The 20,500-nt window shown below is 48.3% G+C and overlaps 1 protein-coding gene across 1 annotated transcript; it reads right to left on the reverse strand.

Annotated features, from left to right (window-relative positions):
• Positions 1-5,044: 5,044 nt before the first annotated feature.
• Positions 5,045-20,153, reverse strand: LOC129711587 (tumor necrosis factor receptor superfamily member 9-like). The gene is made up of 7 exons (XM_055659308.1): positions 19,901-20,153; positions 13,119-13,229; positions 12,830-12,973; positions 10,003-10,093; positions 8,875-9,026; positions 7,030-7,167; positions 5,045-5,226 (listed from the first exon to the last, which is right to left on the reverse strand). Exons 1-7 carry the CDS (start codon positions 19,983-19,985, stop codon positions 5,108-5,110), a joined length of 840 nt encoding a protein of 279 aa, XP_055515283.1. The 5' UTR covers positions 19,986-20,153; the 3' UTR covers positions 5,045-5,107.
• Between the last annotated feature and the right edge of the window lie 347 nt (positions 20,154-20,500).

Here is a 20,500-nt window from a genome sequence, read left to right on the forward strand (position 1 = left end):
TTCCACCCAAGGGCTGCTTTTCCCTAACGTTGGTTTTCCCCAATTACACCCCACACAGGACTCCCATTTACCAGATGTCCCCTTACTTGCAAACGGCATTTGCGAGTTCTTGACTAATGTCTTCAAAATCAGTCTTGCCCCAGCCAGGACCGATTGAGGTTGGGGAAGGGGGGGGGGGGGGGGGGGGGGGGGGGGGGGGGGGGGGGAGGTGGGGTTGTAAGCAGATGCTTGTATCTGTCTCCAGAGTCCGAGATGAAAATGATCTCAGTAATAGTATAAAACCAGGAGCAGGGAGGAACTTAAACGTTGTGATACAGAGGCAATCAAGTGCAATGTACAAATGGCTTAGATCAAGATCATGAATAAGACCCTTTGTGGGAGTGGCCTAAAGACCAAAGGGTGACCTCTTGATAGGATGGAGCATGAATCAGGTAGAAGGTACAGGAACCTGAAATCTGTTACATCCAGGTTCATGAACAGCTTCTTCCCCACAGCCATTAGGCTATTAAACTCGCCATCAATCAAACTCGCCATCAATAACAGCCTATTGCACTTTATTTGTTTATTTATGTGTATATATACGGTCTTTGCTATATAGACACACTGAACTGTTCTGTATTTATGCTTACAATATCCTGTTGTGCTGCAGCAAGCAGGAATATCATTGTCCTATGTGGGACACATGACAATAAACTCTCTTGACTTGACTTGAATGGGAAAATATTCAGGATATGTTTGAAAGGAACTGTGATCAACTACAGATGCTGGAAAATCGAAGGTACACAAAAGCTGGAGAAACACAGCGGGTGCAGCAGCATCTATGGAGCGAAGGAAATAGGCAAAGTTTCGGGCCGAAACCCTCTTCAGACAGAACTAGCTGGGAACAGGCTCTGAAACATTTGGTCATCAGTAATGAGGAAGGATTAATCTTGTGATTAAAGATGATCTAGGTGAGGTGACCACAATGTGTTTGAGGGTGAACTCCACAGGATCATACCACCATCTTCAACTTGAATAAGGGCAATTATAATGGTATGAAGTCAAGTCTAATTATAATGGAGGCACAAGGAACCTTGAAAAGTTTCTGGTAAATGTAATTCCCTTATTCAAGAAAAGCAGGTAAAGAAAGCGGGCTAGTTAGATTAACATCTGTCATTAGGGAAATACGATAAGCCATTATCAAAGAGCCAGCAACAGGACATTTAAAAAATCATAACCCAATCCAGCAGTTTCAATGTGGTTTTGCTGGAAACTTGACTGAAGTAACTCAGCGGGTCCGGCAGCATTTGTGGGGGGAATGGACAGGCAGCATCTCCCCTCAGATTCCATAATTTCCTGTTTTTTTTCTCTACAATACAATTGAACTTTGGATGATTGATAGAGAAAAAAGAAGGAAGAGGAATGTGTGTGAAATGATTCATTGGGAACATCCACCCACACCACTCAATCTCAAAAATGCCACAGATATAAGAACAATCAGAAAAATCCCCTGTGGGAGCATTGAAGACAGAGTCTATGGCATTTGAGAGACTGATATGAAACCAATACAATGTGGTGTATTGGGAACAGGTTGCAGGAACCAGTATAAGTACAGATGAAATGAACCATCAGACCATGACTAGGTATCAGTTAATAACAAAATACCCGACCACACTAACACAACTCCCTAAATATCCAAAATAGATAACAAGGCATTAAAAAATGGCCCAGCATCTAATCGAATATTATGTCATGATATACATTATCAGACAATTCCAGTTATTTTAAAAATTGACACCTTGTTCATGGATAAAAAGGGTGGATAATGGGAAGAAGGGTACAGCAAGCCAAGAGGATGGTTTAATAGCACCAACAGAAGTGAATTCATTCCATGGAATTGCCATTTCTGAGATAGAATCATAGAATCTTGCAGTTTGGAAACAGGCCCTTTTGTCCAACTTGCCCACCCCGACCAACATGTCCCATCTACACTAGTCCCACCTGCTTGCATTTGGCCCATAACCCTTTAAACCTGGCCTATCCACGTACCTGTCTAAATGTTTCTTAAACCGTGCATTAGTACCTGCCTCAACTACTTCCTCTGGCAGCCCACTCCATACACCCACCACCCTCTGTGTGAAAAAGTGACTTCTCAGATTCCTATTAAATCTTTCCCCACTCATCTTAAACCCATGTCTTCTGGTTCTCGATTCCCTTACTTTGGGCAAGAGACTGTGCATCTACCCGATCTGTCCATCCCTGGATGATCCAGGGATATCAAGCTTTGGGTAGCACGGGCAAAAAAGGAAAAGGAGGAGGAAGAGCATGATTGGTAAAGGAGGATGTCGGAGCAATGAGAGAAAATACTGACTCAAAAAACCAATGGTAGAATCAGTCTGGGTGAAGCTGAGAAACAGCAAGGAGCATCAGAGTGAAGCACCAGTGGGGGCTGTCTATAGATCTCAGCGGTAGCAGGAACCTAGGGAGTGGTATCAAACAGGGGATTAAAGATGGGTGTTGTAAAGGGTATGACAGTATTCATGGGTGCCTTTAAACTGCATATCGACTGGTCAAAGCAAGTTAGTGGTGATACTGAGCAGGAATCATTCTAGAAGTTACAGTCATAGAGTTATACAGCACAGAAACAGGCCCTTCGGCCCAACCCCTGCAGTTTTGTTTTGCTTTTCAGTTCCCACTCTCTCTCTCGAGTCAATTGCACCAAACAGGAAAGTCCTTAATTCTCCAGTAATGGGAAGAGTTTGGAGTGAGTAAGTGGTAGTTTGATCATCATGTGCCTAGTTTTGTGTTCTGGCTCATTATTTCCCAAACGAACTGAGGTGGCAAAGCCCCCAATGAAGTTGACCCAGTGAACACAGTTCAGCTGCATAGTCATTAACTTGTTAACTTAAGTAGGGATTTGGACTTTTCAACCAAACGCACAACTTTGAATCACACTAAGAAATCACATGGTACAAATTCATGTTAATTACATCAACCTGGAACTGCAACAACGGTTTACGTTTTGGTTCCTAGTGTCAATTAGTTATACATAGAGGGATTGTTGTAAAAATCTGTGTGGGCCACCAATGTCCTTTGGAGAGTCGTTGTCACATAGTTCTGGCCAAATGTGTCCCAGACCAACCATTGGCTTCTACCTGGATCCTCAGTACAGGTACAATGGGGACTAGACAAGCTGGCATCACCAGTCATCCACAGCCATGTATGCAGCCAACCCAATGCTAACCCAACCCATGTACATTCACCCAACACCACAGGAGATGGATTCACAACATTTATTTACTTCCATCACATTTAAAATAAACATAAGTAATACATTATCCTTCATCGGAATATTAAAAATAATGTACATATAGGAGCAAAATATTGCCCAACAGTGCCCAGTAAACCGTGTTTTTCTGTTGGGCAGTCATGGTGGCACAGCGGTAGAGTTGCTGCCTTACAGCGAATGCAGCGCTGGAGACCCGGGTTCGATCCCGATTACGGGTGCTGTCTGTACGGAGATTTTGTACGTTCTCCCCGTGACCTGCCTGTGTTTTCTCCGAGATCTTCGGTTTCCTCCCACATTCCAAAGACGTACAGGTTTGTAGATTAATTGGCTTGGTAAATGTAAAAATTGTCCCTAGTGGGTGTAGCATAGTGTTAATGTGCGGGAATCGCTGGTCGGCGCGGACCCGGAGGGCCGAAGGGCCTGTTTCCATGCTGTATCTCTAAACTAAAAAATAAACTAAATACAGCGTGGAAATAGGTCCTTTGTCCCACCGAGTCCACGTCAACCAATGATCAACCGTAAACTCGTTCTATTCTATACACTAGTGGCAATTCATAGAGGCCAGTTAACCTACAAATCTGTACGTCTTTGGTGTGCGGGAGGAACGGAGCACCCGTAGATAACCAACGTGGTCACAGGGAGAACGTGCAAACTCTATACAGACAGCACCCATAGTCAGGAGTTGGGCGCTGTGAGGCAGCAAATGTACAACCGCGCCACCCTGTGCGATCAGTGAAACTGACCATCATCCCCAGACCTGGAGTATGACAACTAGACATTGTGGTCAAACTGACCAACAAACCCCAGCTCATCTCCGCTCTCATCCTCTTCCCGCAACTCCTCGCCCTGCTCCCTCCTCCCCACTCGCCCCTCATCCTCCTCCAAACACAAGCCCACAACACCACAGACAGCCTCAGTGACGTGAGATGTGAGGTTGGAGCTCCACCTCAGGCTCCGGGATCCTTGCCTTTCCTTGCTGTGGCATGTTGGGTCCTGGGGACTGATGCACCACCGGTAGCTCATCCCTCACACAAACCCCAAGCAGGCACTCCCTTCCTCAGCCTCTTCTATTCCTTCTCCCTCACCAACTCCTGCCTTATACCCACTCTTGCTCTCTTCCCACATCCCTGCTGATTTTCCCCATTCAAAATTCTGACCTGGTTTCCATTCTGGACCTAACAACTAAATCGGCTTCCACCACCAAATGCGCCAGGGTCTCTTGATCAGTACAGGGTTGTCAAAGGATGCTCATAATTCCCAGGTTCTCATGCCAATGATGCTGAATGTGGCGCTGGCTTGGCTCACTGCGGGGGGGGGGGGGGGGGGGGGGGGGGGGAGGTATCCGTTATCCCAAGTTCCCACAAAGCTCTTGTCCATAACATTTCGAATTATTGCATATTTACAAACACACACACGAACCCACACACACGCACACGCACACGCACACACTCCCACATCACACACACAAGCATGCACACTCATGCACACACACACACACAAGCATACGCACACAAGCATATGCACACATATGCATACACACACAACCATCCACCCACAAACCTACCCACACACATGCACACACACACACACACACACACATACACACACACACACACACACACACACACACACACACACACACACACACACACACACACACACACACACACACACACACACACACACACACACACACACACACACTTCAGAGTATTGTTAACTAGAGCTTTTGGGAAAGTTTTGAACTTGAGAGTAAGAAGCGGTGAAGGTTAGTGTCTGGTCCACTATTGCGGATTGATCCTCCGGTCATTCCTCAGTCCCTCGGCAGCACGTCCGCCCTCACTCTGGCCGTTTGGGAGCGGTCTCTTGCCGAAGCTGCCAGTCTCCCGTCTCCTCCTCCGGACAGTGCCAGCTACACCGGTTGTCCACGGGCACCACTAGGGCAAAGGGCACGTCCTCTGAAACAACAAGCGAGAGGGACTGTGAAAGGCAACTCCACTTTCTAACATCTTAGCGAAAACAGGATTTCTCTCCAATATCATTCCCTAGTAATCCCAGCAATCCATCTACTCTTCCACATCAGACACAAGGAATAGCGAATATTGGAATGTTGAGCAGCACCTTGTGTTAGAACCACAGGCCTCCAGTTGCTCGAGAATTCCCTCTTAACATTCTCCTACCTTTACAGACACTTTAAAAGCCATCTTTTTAATTTAAAGCAACTTTAAGCCGCGGGGAACATTGAGTGATACACTCAGCATAGCAACAGGCCCTTCAACACAATTCCATGCCAAACAAATGTCCCATCTACACTGGTCCCATTTACCCAATTTGTCTCATATCTCTCTAAACCTCTTCTATCCATGTATCAGTCTAAATATCTTTTAAATGCTGTTAATGTACCCGCCTCAACCATCTCCTCTGACGGCTCGTTGCATATATCCACTATCCTCTGTGTGAAAAAGTTGCCCCTCAAGTTCTTATTAAATCTTGCCTCTCTCATTTTAAACCCACGTCCTCTGGTTCTCTATTCCCCAACCCTGGGGTAAAAGGGTATTCACCTGACCTATTCCACTCGTGATTTTATACACCTCTATAAGATCACCCCTCAGCCTCCGGTGCTCCAAGGAATAATGTCCTATTCTGCCCAACCTCTCTCCACAGATCAGGCCCTCGAGTCCTGGCAATATCCACGTAAATCTTCTCTGCACTTTTTCCAGCTTAATGGCATCTTGATGGCATCATGAGAACAACGTTAAGGGTGAGTTGCTATCATAGAGTTGTAGAGGACAGACACAGCCCATGATATCAGCTGGTCCACACAAGCCTCTTTGTTCCCCTAGCCTGGGGGTAATAGACTCTGTGTATTCACCCCATCTACTTAGCTCTTCACCATGCCCTTTGCTCACATCCACTGGTCCCAGGCCCTCACCTCATCTTCCCATTAAGCTAACTGCTGCACTTGTACTGTGTGCACAGTGACAAACTAATTATTGCTGCCAAAAGAACAGAAGAACCTGGAGCAACTCGTTGTGTTTAAGAAGGAACTGCAGATGCTGGAAAATCGAAGGTACACAAAAATGCTGGAGAAACTCAGTGGGTGCAGCAGCATCTATGGAGCGAAGGAAATAGGCAACGTTTCGGGCCGAAACCCACATGTCAGGCAACATCTCCAGAGAACATGGATAGGTGACGCTTTGTGTTCAGACTCTTTTCCAGCACATTGAGTCCTTTCCTGTATCAACCAGCATCTGCAGCTCTTTATTTCCAAATTATCTTGCCTTTTAAAAAGAGTTAAAAACAGGCCAACAAAGATGACATTCAAAGTGTATGAAAGTGTATAAAGGCAGGAGGGGAAAGTCAGGGTGAATGAACTGAGTCTTTTATCCAGAGTAGGAGAATCAAAAACCAGAGGACACGGGTTCAAGGTGAGAGGGGAAAGATTTAATAGGAACATGAGGGGCAACATTTTCACACAGAGTGCGGTGGGTATATGGAACGAGCTGCCAGAGGAGGTAGTTGAGGCAGGTACTATAACAAGATTTAAAAGATATTTGGGCAGGTACATGGATAGGAAATGTTTATAGGGATACAGGCCAAACACGGGCAGGTGGGATTAGCATGGAAGCGGCATCTTGGGCGGCATGGACAAGTTGGGTCAAGATGCATGACTCCGTGACTCTAGAGAGAGAGAGTAAGGGGAGATGGGACAGTGAGTCTTGGGTGGATTGAGACACATCAAGTGCAGGACATACACTCACCATTGTTCTTCACATCCAGTTCCACGGGTTTCTTCTGCGACTTCTTGTTCTGCATGACAACGTAGAGAGTGAATGGGATGAGGACACATGGCAGCAATACTATGGCGATGATGGCCGCAATCCCATCGTGCTTGGTGGCTAAAGAGGGAAAAGAGATCAGCCCACTACCGATGCAGGTTTTGTAGCAAGTTCTAATCAGCCCTGAATTACAAGTGGATAAGGATACGTGATTGCTGGATTGACACATGATTGATCGATAAGAAAGGTTAACCAGAAAGATCTGGTCCGATGATTATGCTTCCACTGAGTGGAGACACCGTCTCATTCTGCGGCTTGACGCGGTTGGTTAACAGCTGATGTATTTCCCGCCAGGGGTGACCAAGTCTCACAATAAGAGATCAGTCACTCTAGACTTAGATGAGAGAATGTGTCCACATGGACCCTGGTGAACGGCGGGATTCTCCACCCTCAGGGAACTCTGGCGGCTCACTCACTGAGGGCACAGAGAGGGGCCGAGTTTTCAATAGCACGGAATTGAGCAGGGGGGGGGGGGGGGGGGGGGGGGGGGGGGGGGGGGTGGGAGGAGAATCGGTAGGAGAGCTGGATCGAGTGGATGTGGAGAGGATGTTTCCACTACTGGGAGATTCTAGGACCAGAGGACATAGCCTCAGAATAAAAGGACCGTACCTTTAGAAAGATGAGGAGGAATCTCTTTAGTCAGAGGGTGGTGAATCTGTGGAATCCACTGGCACAGAAGGCTGCGGAGGCCGTTAATTGATATTTTTAAGGCAGATTCTTGATTAGTGCGGGTGTCAGGGTTATGGGGAGAAGCCAGGAGAATGGGGTTGAGAGGGAAAGATAGATCAGCCAATGGTGGAGTAGACTTGATGGACTGAATGGTCCAATTCTGCTCTGAGGCTCAAGTTTGGACATGGTCAGATTGAATGCCAAAGCAGATTTGAGGAATTGAAGAGATTCCTCCGATTGGATTTCTTTAGTTCAAACATCTCCGACTCCCCACTCTTCACACTTCCCAACAGGAAAACGACCCATTCATCTCCACACTCTGCCTTCTACCCATTAACTAGGCCTCAGCCAGTCCCTGTTCTCATCCTGTTTAAGAAGGAACTGCAGATGCTGGAAAATCGACGGTACACAAAAAAGCTGGAGAAACTCAGCGGGTGCAGCAGCATCTATGGAGCGAAGGAAATTTCCTTAGATGCTGCTGCACCTGCTGAGTTTCTCCAGCTTTTTTGATGTACCTTCCTGTCCTGATCCTGTTTTCCATCCTCTGTAGTGGGCCCTGTTGAAAGCTTTCTGCAAGTCCAAATACTTCACCTTTATGCATTTTGTTACTTAATTTCAAAATAAGCCTGAAAATTTGACAAACAGGATATTCCCTTTGATAAATTCTTGCAGATTTTGCCCAATTAAATATCTCCACCATTTTCCCAGCGAATGATTTGTATTTTCCCATGTTCTCTCTTTAATTTTTTTTTTTTTTAAACTAGGAAGCTTACACTAATGTTCTGTGGGAACTGTTCTAGAATCAACAGGATTTCAATAGAAGGTTCAGAAGGATGTGGGCTCAAGGCCCATCTGAAGAAGGGTCTCGACCCAAAACGTCACCCATTCCTTCCATCCAGGGTTGCTGCCTGTCCCGCTGAGTTACGCCAGCATGTTGTGTATGTCTATCTTCTGTGTAAACCATCATCTGCAGTTCCTTCCGACACACTGGGAGATTTCAATTCCCAACTTGGGCCACTTTGCGCTTTCCCATCAGTGTCGGTAGTTTGGGAACTTTATTACGCTTAGCGTTTGGGGAAGTCTGCAATAGGTTTCTACCTGGGGTCCAGAGCTGGCCGGGGTGTGTTGGGGTTCTGTGTTTGGACCAGTTCGAGCTGGTGGCAGCCGCCGGGGTTGCCAGGGGCGCGCCGCACGTTGCATCCTCGGTGCTGGAACCGTTCCTCGCTACCTGGAGACCTTTAGCCGAGCAGCTAGAACGACAGACACCACACAGACGGAGATTACAAACAGAAATTGGCCCAGTGACTCCATTCATTCATTCATTGAACTCTCTCTATCTCTCTCTCTCTCTGGAAACTTATGCAATGACTGGTTTTATCTGTAGGAGGCCGGCGTTTCAAGTGGTTGAGCCCATAACTGATCTCACTCTCCGCACGCGTTTCCTGCCCTTTACAGTTACAGTGTCGCTGTGAGCCACACACTGTCTGCTCAGACTGTAGTTATTCAGCCCTCGTTTCACTACGGTGAGTGAGTGAGGGAGGGAGAGCTTGCTGAGTTTTTGTAGCTGGCTGTGTGGGCAGGAGTGGAATCTTTAAGTTTTCCATCGACAGCTCAGGCGGCACAACACGAGTAACGTCAAACCACGGGTGCTTAAAGGGACATGAAGCCACCAGCTTCACACAGAGGGGAGGGTTAGAAACATAGAAAATAGGTGCAGGAGGAGGCCATTCGGCCCTTCGAGCCAACACCGCCATTCATTGTGATTATGGCTGATCGTCCCCTATCAATAACCCGTGCCTGCCTTCTCCCCATATCCCTTGACTCCACTAGCCCCTAGAGCTCTATCTAACTCTCTCTTAAATCCACCCAGTGATTTGGCCTCCACTGCCCTCTGTGGCAGGGAATTCCATAAATTCACAACTCTCTGGGCGAAAACGTTTTTTTTCTCACCTCAGTCTTAAATGACCTCCCCCCTTTATTCTAAGACTGGGCCCCTCCCCCTGGTTCTGGACTCGCCCAACATTGGGAATATTTTTCCTGCATCTAGCTTGTCCAGTCACTTTTATCATTTTATATGTTTCTATAAGATTTGGAGAGATTTGGGCCAAATGCGGGCTGGTGGGACTAGTGTAGATGGAGGGGGGCAACCACTGCCACTAAGCCCCAGACACACACCCTCACACTCCGAACCTATGCAACCCCCGCGCCGCCCAGGTGGGAACTCACTCGGTCCACGGTTTGCAGGTGCCAACATTGTCCTGGTTGGAAAAGGTGCCGCTGCGGCAGTCCCGGCACCGCCTGTCCTTGAACGAGTCGCCTGGTAGAGAACAGCGGAGAGGAGGGTCGGTTAGTCGCGACTACAAGGTCGGGTGGCACAGCTGTTCCCTCTGCCCGTCGCTGTGGGTGGTGTTGGTGGTTTAAAACAAAAAAGTGGAAGTTCCGCGCAGAGAGGGAGCGAGAATCAGATCAAAACAAAGGGGGAAAACAGTGGTGGCACTGGGGCGACACAAGGGAGATGCAGCGGGCAGGATGGGGTGCACAGAGCGGGTATGGGGGGGCCACTGGTCACACAGAGTGAGTGGGGTATACGGGGACTAGTCGCATGGGACAGGTAGACAAAAATGCTGGAGAAACTCAGCGGGTGCAGCAGCATCTATGGAGCGAAGGAAATAGGCAACGTTTCGGGACGAAACGTTTCCTATTTCCTTCGCTCCATAGATGCTGCTGCACCCGCTGAGTTTCTCCAGCATTTTTGTCTACCTTCGATTTCCGGAATCTGCAGTTCCTTCGGGAACTCAGGTACAGAAACGTTGCCTATCTCCTTCGCTCCATAGATGCTGCTGCACCCGCTGAGTTTCTCCAGCATTTTGGTCTACCTTCGATTTTCCAGCATCTGCAGTTCCTTCTTAAACTCAGGTACAGAGCGACTGGTCAAAGAGTGGGTATAGGCGACAGCTCACAGAGTGGGTAGAGGGGACCGCTCACAGAGCTGGCATAGGGGGCTAGTCACACAGAGAGGGCACAGGGAGACTGGTCACAGATTCAGCAGGGACTGGATTTATCCCTGAGCCCATGTCCCAGCCCTATCCACGGAGCGCTGCAGCTCAGACCGCTGATCTCAGGCCAGGTTTAACGTTGTCAAGGTGGAAAGAGTGCAGAGGAGATGCATGAGGTGTTGCCGGGACACTGGAGACTGAGCTATAGGGAGAGGTTGAGCAGACTGGGACTTTATTGCTTTGAGCGCAGGAGGCTGACGTGTGTGTGTGTAAGATCATTAGAGGAATCATAGAAACATAGAAAATATGTGCAGGAATAGGCCATTCGGCCCTTCGAGCCTGCACCGCCATTCAATATGATCATGGCTGATCATCCAACTCAGTATCTTGTACCTGCCTTTTCTCCATACCCCCTGACCCCTTTAGCCACAAGAGCCACATCTAACCCCCTCTTAAATATATGTGGAATTCTCTGCCACCTGTGGAATTCTCTGCCACATCTGTGGAATTCTCTGCCACATCTGTGGAATTCTCTGCCACATCTGTTGAATTCTCTGCCATAGACGGTAGTTGAGGCCAGTTCATTGGCTATATTTAAGAGGGAGTTAGATGTGGCCCTTGTGGCTAAAGGGATCAGGGGGCATGGAGAGAAGGCAGGTACAGGATACTGTTTGGCGGTGCAGGCTCGAAGGGCCGAATGACCTACCCCTGCACATATTTGCTATGTTTCTATGTTTCTATATAGCCAATGAACTGGCCTCAACTACTTTCTGTGGCAGAGAATTCCACGCATCGATACGGTAAGTACGCAGAGTATTTTATCCAGAGTAGGGGAATCAAGAACCAGAGAACATATATGTTAAAGGTGAGGAGGGAAAGGTTGAATAGAAACCTGAGATGGTAGATATATTGAAGGAGCTGACGGTGGAGGTAGTTGAGGCAGGTAATATCACAATGTTTAAAACACTTTTGGACAGTAGCGGTTGAGTCATATATGGGCCAAAGGAAAGCAGATAGATGGGACTAGTGTAGACGGGGCAATGTTGGTCGGCGTGGGCAATTTGAGGCGAGGGGTCTGTCTGTTTCCACGCTGTTATGACTCTTAGATCAGTCACTACCACACACACACACACACACACGAGTGGAACATTCTCACCTCCTCACACAAGCCCGGTTGGTCAGAGGAGGAAGTGGCTTTGGTGACGATGTATTTTTCTCAGCGTCCGTTCTCTGGTGATTCAGCTGTGTGTGACGTCAGCACTACTAGTGGTTGACCCAGGGGTCCTTCTATCAGCCCCCAGATCACCCCCCCCCCCCCCCCCCCCCCCCCCCACCCCCCACCCCCCACCCCACCACACCCCCCCCCCCACCCCCAGACGCAATAGAGTTCTCTTAGTTCCCCGCTGTCACCAAACTGAGCTCCACGTTTAGTTTTTCATCCTTTGACATTTCTCCCAGCGACAACGTGATCCCACCACCACTTGCACCCTCCCCCCCCCCCCTCCCACCCCATTCTGCTCTCTGCAGGGACCACTTAACATGTTCACAACAGCTTTCCAGTATAGAAACATAGAAAATAGGTGCAGGAGTAGAGGCCATTCGGCCCTTCGAGCCTGCACCGCCATTCAATATGATCATGGCTGATCATCCAACTCAGTATCCTGCACCTGCCTTCCCTCCACACCCCCTGATCCCTTTAGCCACAAGGGCCACATCTAACTCCCTCTTAAATATAGCCAATGAACTGGCCTCAACTACCTTCTGTGGCAGAGAATTCCAGAGATTCACCACTCTCTGTGTAAAAAATGTTTTTTTCTCATCTCGTATCGGATAAATATGTACCAAGTCCACAAAAACGCTGGAGAAACTCCGCGGGCGCAGCAGCATCTATGGAGCGAAGGAAATAGGCAACGCTGCACCCGCTGAGTTTCTCCAGCATTTTTGGCTACCTGGGATTTTCCAGCAAGTGCAGTTCCTTCTTAAACACACATATCTTCCAAGTGACTGTGGTACACGAGCAGACCTTTCCGAAGCTGGCGTGTCCAGAACTTGCTTACCCTCTCCTTCCACCCGCTGTCCTCTCTTGCACGTAGTGTGGGGCTTGCAGGCTTTGCAGTCAGTACGGGTACACATGTATCCCTCTTTACACTCGCACACCGTGTTGGATGTGGCCAGGCACGGAAACCGCATCTGGGATTTACCTATAAGATCAAGAAACGGGCGTGACTGGGGGGTTTGTGGAGGTGAAGAATGATTTTCAACTTAAATTCCAGCCCCCCCCCCCCCCCCCCCCCCCCCCCCCCTCAGCTCCCGTGCAGCTCCCGTGCATGCATCTACCGGACTCACCTATTGCACACATGCGGCAGCGGTTGCAATGCGACTGGTTATTCATGGTATCGGTGTAAGAGGTTGCTGGGCATGGAGTGCACTGGCCGTTCTTGCTGTCCCGAAACATGCCTGGCAACGACCAAGATAGTTACTGTTAGTTTCACAGGTCAAGGCCGATTTCACCTCCGGTAGTAACAACAACCCCAACCCTATCCAAACCCCCCCCCCCCCCCCCCCCCCCCCCTTCCCTCCCTCACCCTCGCCAGGAGTCTGTAGAGCATGTGTCAGGATACTGGGAGATGCCAGGGTTGAGAGAAGCGCTAGCACAGAATTCCAGGGCAGCCAGGATCTGCCGCCTTTCTCCCCGGCTGCCTGATCCCCTCTCGCTCGGAGCCACCAGTGCGAATGGCTCCTGTGGTGTAGGTACCTGGAACAATGATGTAGATGGACTGACTGGATGGCGGTCAGGGCAGTTGAAAACCAACCAAGGACGTGTCCTCATCCCCGACTGATACACAGCAAAAAGTCTTCCACTGAGCTGAGTTACCCAGGGTCGACTAACTTACAGTTGCAGAGATGTTCAGCAGGGAAACAGGCCCTTCAGCCCACCTTGTCCATGCCGACCAAGTTGGCATACTGGGCTAGCCCCATATCCCTGCATTTGACCCATAGCCCATTCCTGTCCACATAACAGGTCTAATGCAGTCTACTCAATTCACTTCCCTCCCTCCCTCCTTCATCTCTCCTTCCCATCCCACTCCACCTCCTCAACTGGCCCTTCTTCACGTGCAGTTGCGGAGGTGGGTGGGGATGGATCAGTTGCTGGGAGGTAAAATAATTATTTCCATAATGGCCACAAACATAATCAAAGTCTAGTCCCGCCCCGGTCATTCCTTCTTCTCCCCGCTCGCATCAGCAGAAGATGCAGAATGAAATCGAGCACCACCCAGACTCGGAAACAGCTTCTTCTCCCTGGTTATCAGGCTTCTAAACGGTCTTTACATAAGCTAGGATACTGTCCGATACACCTCTACCCCAATGCGGACAATGGACTTTGTCCATGGAACTGGTGTCCCACAATGCTGAGACCTATATTCTCACTCTGTGTCTTCCCCTTTGCTCTATCTCTTGTACCTGAATTTAAAATGGTTGTATCTATGTATATTATGATCTGTGGAAACAAGGAACTGCAGATGCTGATTTACATAAAATTAAAAAAAAGTATTGGAGTAACTCAGAGGGTCAGGCAGCATCCCTGGAGAATGTATGTAGGTGAGACTTTGGGTCAAGACCATTATCTCATCTGTTTGGATAGCAGGCAAAACAAAGTTTTTCACTGTACCTCAACACACATGACAATAATGAACCTAAACCTAAAAAAGGTTGTGCAGGAGAGTTAAGGATTCAACCTCAGTGAGAAGTACTGAGGGAATGCTGCACTGTCAGAGGTGCCATTGCTTGGGCAAGATGTTGAACTGACAGGAATTAAGGTGCTGGAGGAACTCAGTCGGTCAGGCAGCATCTGTGGAAGGAAATGGACAGATGACTTTACGGGGCCAGGACCTTACTTCAAAGTTCCCCCAGCAATTTGTAATCTTGCTCAAGATGCTTGTGGCTCCATTAAACAGAACACTCACCGGACTGCTGAGGAGGATCCGATATCTCACGGCAGGACAGCAGTGACAGGATCGGTCAAAGTCAGCATGGATTTATGAAGTGGAAATCATGCTCGACTAATCTTCTTGGAATTTTTTGAGGATGTAACAATTAGAATGGATATGGGAGAGCCAGTGGATGTGGTGTATCTGGACTTTCAAAAAGCTTTGACAAGGTCCCACACAAGAGATTAGTGTGCAAAATTAGAGCACATGGTATTGGGGGATAGGGTATTGACATGGATAGAGAACTGGTTGGCAGACAAGGAGCAAAGAGTAGGAATCAACGGATTCTTTTCAGAACGGCAGGCAGTGACGAGTGGGGTGCCGCAAAATACAATATATATTAACGATTTAGATGAGGGAGACTTCTTCACCGCGGAGAGTTGTGAATCTGTGGAATTCTCTGCCACAGAGAGCAGTGGAGGCCAATTCACCGCATGTTTTTAAGAGAGACATAGATTTAGCTCTTAGGGCTAAAGGAATCAAGGGTTATGCAGAGGTACTGATTTTAGATGATCATCGGTGCTGGCTCGAAGGGCCAAATGGCCTACTCCTGCACCCATTTTTCTATGTTTCTATGCATGGTTTTAAAGATGACTAGACCAAGTGCAGACCCGTTGGTGTGATCCCCCAACCCAATATTCCACCATGCACCCGTTTCCTCCAACGGAACTCAAGCCGTTCCTAAATGTAAGATTCCAGCACTCCCCTGCCTCCCTCAGCAGTGGATTAAAAAAAAATCCCAATTGCACCTCCCTGCCTGCTGCAGCAGTGAAAAGTTCAGAGTGTTCCTGTCTTGCAACTTTGTTTTGAAGTGTGTTGGAAGCTGATAGGAAGGAGCAGCCATCAACGAATCAAAAGGCAGAAAGGCAGCCGGACGCCGAATGCCGGACCCCGGACGCTGGACGCCGGTATAAAATTTATATTTTATTAGCCACGTATCTTTTGCAACGACATTGCCCACCACGTGGACACATGTGGCATCTTTCACAGCAGAATCTGCCAGCTGCCTCTCCACCATCACACCATGGACTAGCTTTGAAGAAAAAAAACTCCTTCATCGATTGGGAAATGAAGTGGGGCATCCCTAGGTTGAGAAAAGCACTACACAGTGCAAGTTCTTCCTCTTCTTGAATTAAAGACTGGGATTTACGACTCAGAAAAATAAAACGGCAAAAAAAACTTTTTGGGTAAATTGGATTGTCCAAAAATAGTTCTTAAGATATGTAAATAATCTCTGGTCTATAATGAATCATAATAATCCCCAAATTTCCCTGCCGGTGGGCCCAGTCTGTGTGTTGTTGCACATCAGTGAAGTTTGAGGCTCATCTATTCTGTTCATTAATTTTGATTTCTGTCATTTTAACATCTTGCCCAAGCAATGGCTCCTCTGACAGCGCAGCACCTCTCCCTCAGCATGTCTCACTGAGGTTGTATCCTCAACCATCCTACTTGACCTTTTTTAGGTTTATTATTGTAATGTTTCATTTAGAGATACAGCGCGGAAACAGGCCCTTCAACCCACTGAGCCCACGCCGATCAGCGATCCCCACACACTTTCAGAACACTTCCTACACACACGAGGGACAATTTACATTTATAACCAATTTAAACTAATACCAAATTTATACGTCTGAAGAAGGGTTTCAGCCCAAAACGTTGCCTATTTCCTTTGCTCCATAGATGCTGCTGCACCCGCGGAGTTTCTCCAGCATTTTTGTCTACCTACATTTATACCAAGCCAATTAACCTACAATCCTGTACATCTTTGGAGTGTGGGAGGAAACCAGAGATCCCGGTGAAAACCCACGCAGGTCATGGGGAGAATGTACAAACTCTGTACAGACAAGCACCTGTAGTCAGGATCAAACCCAGGTCTCTGGCGCTCGAATCTACCGCTGCGCCACCAGCTCCCGTACTGAGGTACAGTGAAAAGCTTTGTTTTGCACATTCTTCAGTCAGAGCAGATAATACTACTAGCAATGGGGTGAAGTGTCGCAGACACGGTATAAATTGGCACGTCAGCCCTTGCGCGCACCCCCTCTCACTACCCTTCTTCAGCCACCCGGCCTCCTCTCACCACAATCTCATCGTACCTCAACAATTTGCAATCCCCAAAATCCCTCACCCCATTGTGACCCTCAACTTAATCCGGCCTCCACAAACCCTCGCCCCATCTAAACCTGACCACAAACCCTCCACCTGCTCCCTCTCTGTCACCCCCTGAACCTCCTTGTCACCCCTCTTGCACCATGGCACTTACATCTCTCATCATTCACTGTCCAAACTGAACACTCTGAAGGAGATCCACAAGCAGAACTGCAAACAGCTGCACACTGAAACATGGTACAGAGAAAAATCCCAACAAAGCCCATTAAGACTGTAGTTTCCCCCCCCCCCCCCCCCCCCCCCCCCCCCCCCAACCCCCCAACCCAAACCCAACTCTTGCTCATCACCAGAGAGCCAGGTTCAGTGGATTGAATAGTGAAGTGTTCACGGCACAAATGGAGTGGAACAGAGATAATCAAAGTGTGTGACGCTATGACAGAAAAGGGCACTGTGCCACATTTTCTACAGACGCTGTGGTAAAGAGTTCAACTTCTCCTTGTCGTACAGTCACATAGTCATGCAGTGGGGAAACAGACCCTCGGGCCCAACTTGTCCATGCCGACCAAAATGCTCCATTTTGATCCAGAACCATTTGTCCACAATTGGCCCATATCCTTCTAAACCTTTCCTATCCATGTACCATTGTTATAGTACCTGCCTTAACTACCTTCAGTGGCAGCACGTTCCATGTACCCATGTGTGAAAACACTTGCCCCTCAGGTTTGTGTTAACTTTTTCCCCTCTCACCTTAAACCTAGTTCTAGTTCTTGATTCCACTACCCTGGGTACAACAACACTATGCACTCACCCTATCTAATCCCCTCATAATTTTATCCATCTGTAAAGGACCATCCCTCAGTCTCCTGCGCTCCAGGGAATAAAGTCCTGGCTTTCCCAACCACTCCCCTTAGCTCAGCCCCTTGAATCCTGGCGACATCCTCGTAAATCTTCTCCGCGCTCTTTCCAGTTTGATTACATCATCTGATAGCAGTGTGACCAAAACTGAACGCTGCACACCCAACGTAAACATAGCTTTTAAATTCATGAATGAAAGTGTTATGTTTCCTGTCTCTCTTTTCAGTATGAATAAGCAGGAGCGCTCCACAACTGAGCCGATGATGTGCAAATCCATTGATGGAGAGAGCTGCACGTTGTCAACAACTTGTTCTGATATTTTAGTTGTAGAAGATCTATGAAAATTGCACCAAAGTGGGAAAGCCATAACAGCCAATGAGTTAAAAAAAAAATGGACTAAAAGAAAAATTGCTGCCTACACTCAACAGTCTGGCAATCTCTGCAGAGAGAGGAGTTAGGGTTTGGATGGGAGAGAAAGGGTGATATCGAGAAAGAGAAAATGAAAGACTGAGGCAAGAAGAGAAGAGAGCGGAGCCAGGCAGTGGGGAAACCAGACATGTAAAAGACTGCAGATGGAAATCTGAGAGAAAATAACCCTAGAGAGTGCTGAAGATACTTGATGGGTCAAGCAGGATGGGAGGCTGAGGGGAGGCCTTATTGAGGAGTACAAGACAAGGAGCATGAGGGGCATGGGCAAGCTCAGGGCTCAGTCTATTTCCCAGGGTAGAGGATTCTATAACTAAAGGGCATGGCCTTAATGAGAGAGGGGAGAGAGATTTAAGCTAGAATTTAGAAGATTGAGGGGGGATCTTATAGAAACTTACAAAATTCTTAAGGGGTTGGACAGGCTAGATACAGGAAGATTGTTCCAGATGTTGGGGGAAGTACAGAACAAGGGGTCACAGTTTATGGATAAAGATGAAATCTTTTAGAACTGAGATGAGAAAAACATTTTTCACACAGAGAGTGATGAATCTATGGAATTCTCTGCCACAGAATGTAGTTGAGGCCAGTTCATTGGCTATATTTAAGAGGGGGTTAGATGTGGCCCTTGTGGCTAAAGGGATCAGGGGGCATGAAGAGAAGGCAGGTACGGGATACTGAGTTGGATGATCAGCCATGATCATATTGAATGGCGGTGCAGGCTCGAAGGGCCGAATGGCCTACTCCTGCACCTATTTTCGATGTTTCTATTTTCCAGGGTAGAGGGTTCTAAAACTAGAGTGTATAGGCTTAAAGTAAGAGGGGAGAGAGATTTAAGAGGAACTTCATGGGCAGTTTTTTCCCCCACTCAGAGAACAGTCCGCATCTGAAACGAGCTGTCAGATGAACCTATAGAAGTCGGCACATTTATAACTTTTAGAAGATATTTGGAGGTTTACGTACACGATAAGTTTAGAGGGCTATGGGCCAAATTCATGCAACAGCTGATAATGACAAACATTAACTGCAGGTGGACAAAAGTGCTGGAGAAACTCAGCGGGTGCGGCAGCATCTATGGAGCGAAGGAAATAGGCAACGTTTCGGGACGAAACGTTGCATATTTCCTTCGCTCCATAGATGCTGCCGAACCCGCTGAGTTTCTCCAGCACTTTTGTCTACCTTCGATTTTCCAGCATCTGCATGCAGTTCCTTCTTCAACATTAACTGCATCTCACTGCACTTCAATGCTGCCTGAATTGGTGATTGTCTCATTCAGTTAGACACCACCCCTGGGCAGATGTTCTCAATCCATATCTACGGACATCTCACCAGCACTCCCCCGCTATGGAAAAAAATATGTCTCCAGTCTCACCCAGGAGCGCACTACTCCAACACTGAGCATACAACAGTACAGCACAGGAACAGGCCCTTCGGCCCACAGTGTCCATATAAACTCATCTGAGCACAGTGTCCATATAAACTCATCTCCTCTGCTTGCTGCTTGATCCATAATCCCTCCATTCCCTGCATATCCATGCGTCCATCCAAAAACACCACTGTGGTATCTGCCTGCCTCCACCAACCATCAGTGGGCGCTCCAGGCACCCACCACCCTCTGTGTAAAATACCTGCCCTGTACACCTCCTTTAAACGTTGCTCCTCTCGCTTTAAAGGCATACCCTCCGGTGTTGATGGAAGGGAGGGGAGAGGGCAGCGAGGTTGTGGTTCTACCCCGGACAGAGAAATGTCTCCTACCTTTGGCGCACAAGTGTTGAGCGGCCACGGCGCCTATCATGGCCATCAGCATCACGGGCGCTAGTGCTAGTGCTCGCTGCTCCATGCTGTACTGAAGGCGCTGCTCGGCAGAGTGAGTGGAGCCGCCGACTGTCGCCCTGGTTTAACCTGGCGCCTGACGCACGGGTGGAGGGGGCGGAGGGGGATTCCCCACGAACGTGAGCAGCGTGCATGGGCCGCCCCCGGCCACCCGGCCTGTCTACAGGACACTGCCCCAGGGAGGGAGTAGGAAGGGACATTCTAGCGACTCTGACGCCCGCTCCCCCCCTGGACCGGCAGATCCAGCTACGCCGCGGGTTTTCCCTCGCTCTCTGCGTCAGATTTCCAGTAAAACTCAGACAGTGTAAAATATTTTGAAGGAGTAGGAAGGAACTGCAGATGCAGGCTCACGCCGAAGATAGACACGAAATGCTGGAGCAACTCAGCGGGACAGGCAGCATCTCTGGGGAGAGGGAATGGGTGACGGTTCGGGTCTGAAGAAGGGGCTCGACCCGAAACGTCATCTCTCCAGGGATGCTGCCTGTCCCGCTGAGTTACTCCAGCATTTTGTGTCCATAAAAT

Source organism: Leucoraja erinacea, chromosome 30, assembly GCF_028641065.1.
Source record: "Leucoraja erinacea ecotype New England chromosome 30, Leri_hhj_1, whole genome shotgun sequence".
In the NCBI taxonomy this organism is placed as follows: Eukaryota; Metazoa; Chordata; class Chondrichthyes; order Rajiformes; family Rajidae; genus Leucoraja; species Leucoraja erinaceus.

Excerpts from the sequence above, each read along its gene's own strand:
- LOC129711587 (XM_055659308.1), bottom strand. The coding sequence starts at position 19,985 with ATGGAGCAGCGAGCACTAGCACTAGCGCCCGTGATGCTGATGGCCATG. Across the intron at positions 12,974-13,118 it reads CTGCCGCATGTGTGCAATAG|GTAAATCCCAGATGCGGTTT; the intron begins GTGAGTCCGGTA and ends TTGATCTTATAG. Across the intron at positions 9,027-10,002 it reads ACCTGCAAACCGTGGACCGA|CTGCTCGGCTAAAGGTCTCC; the intron begins GTGAGTTCCCAC and ends CTGTCGTTCTAG.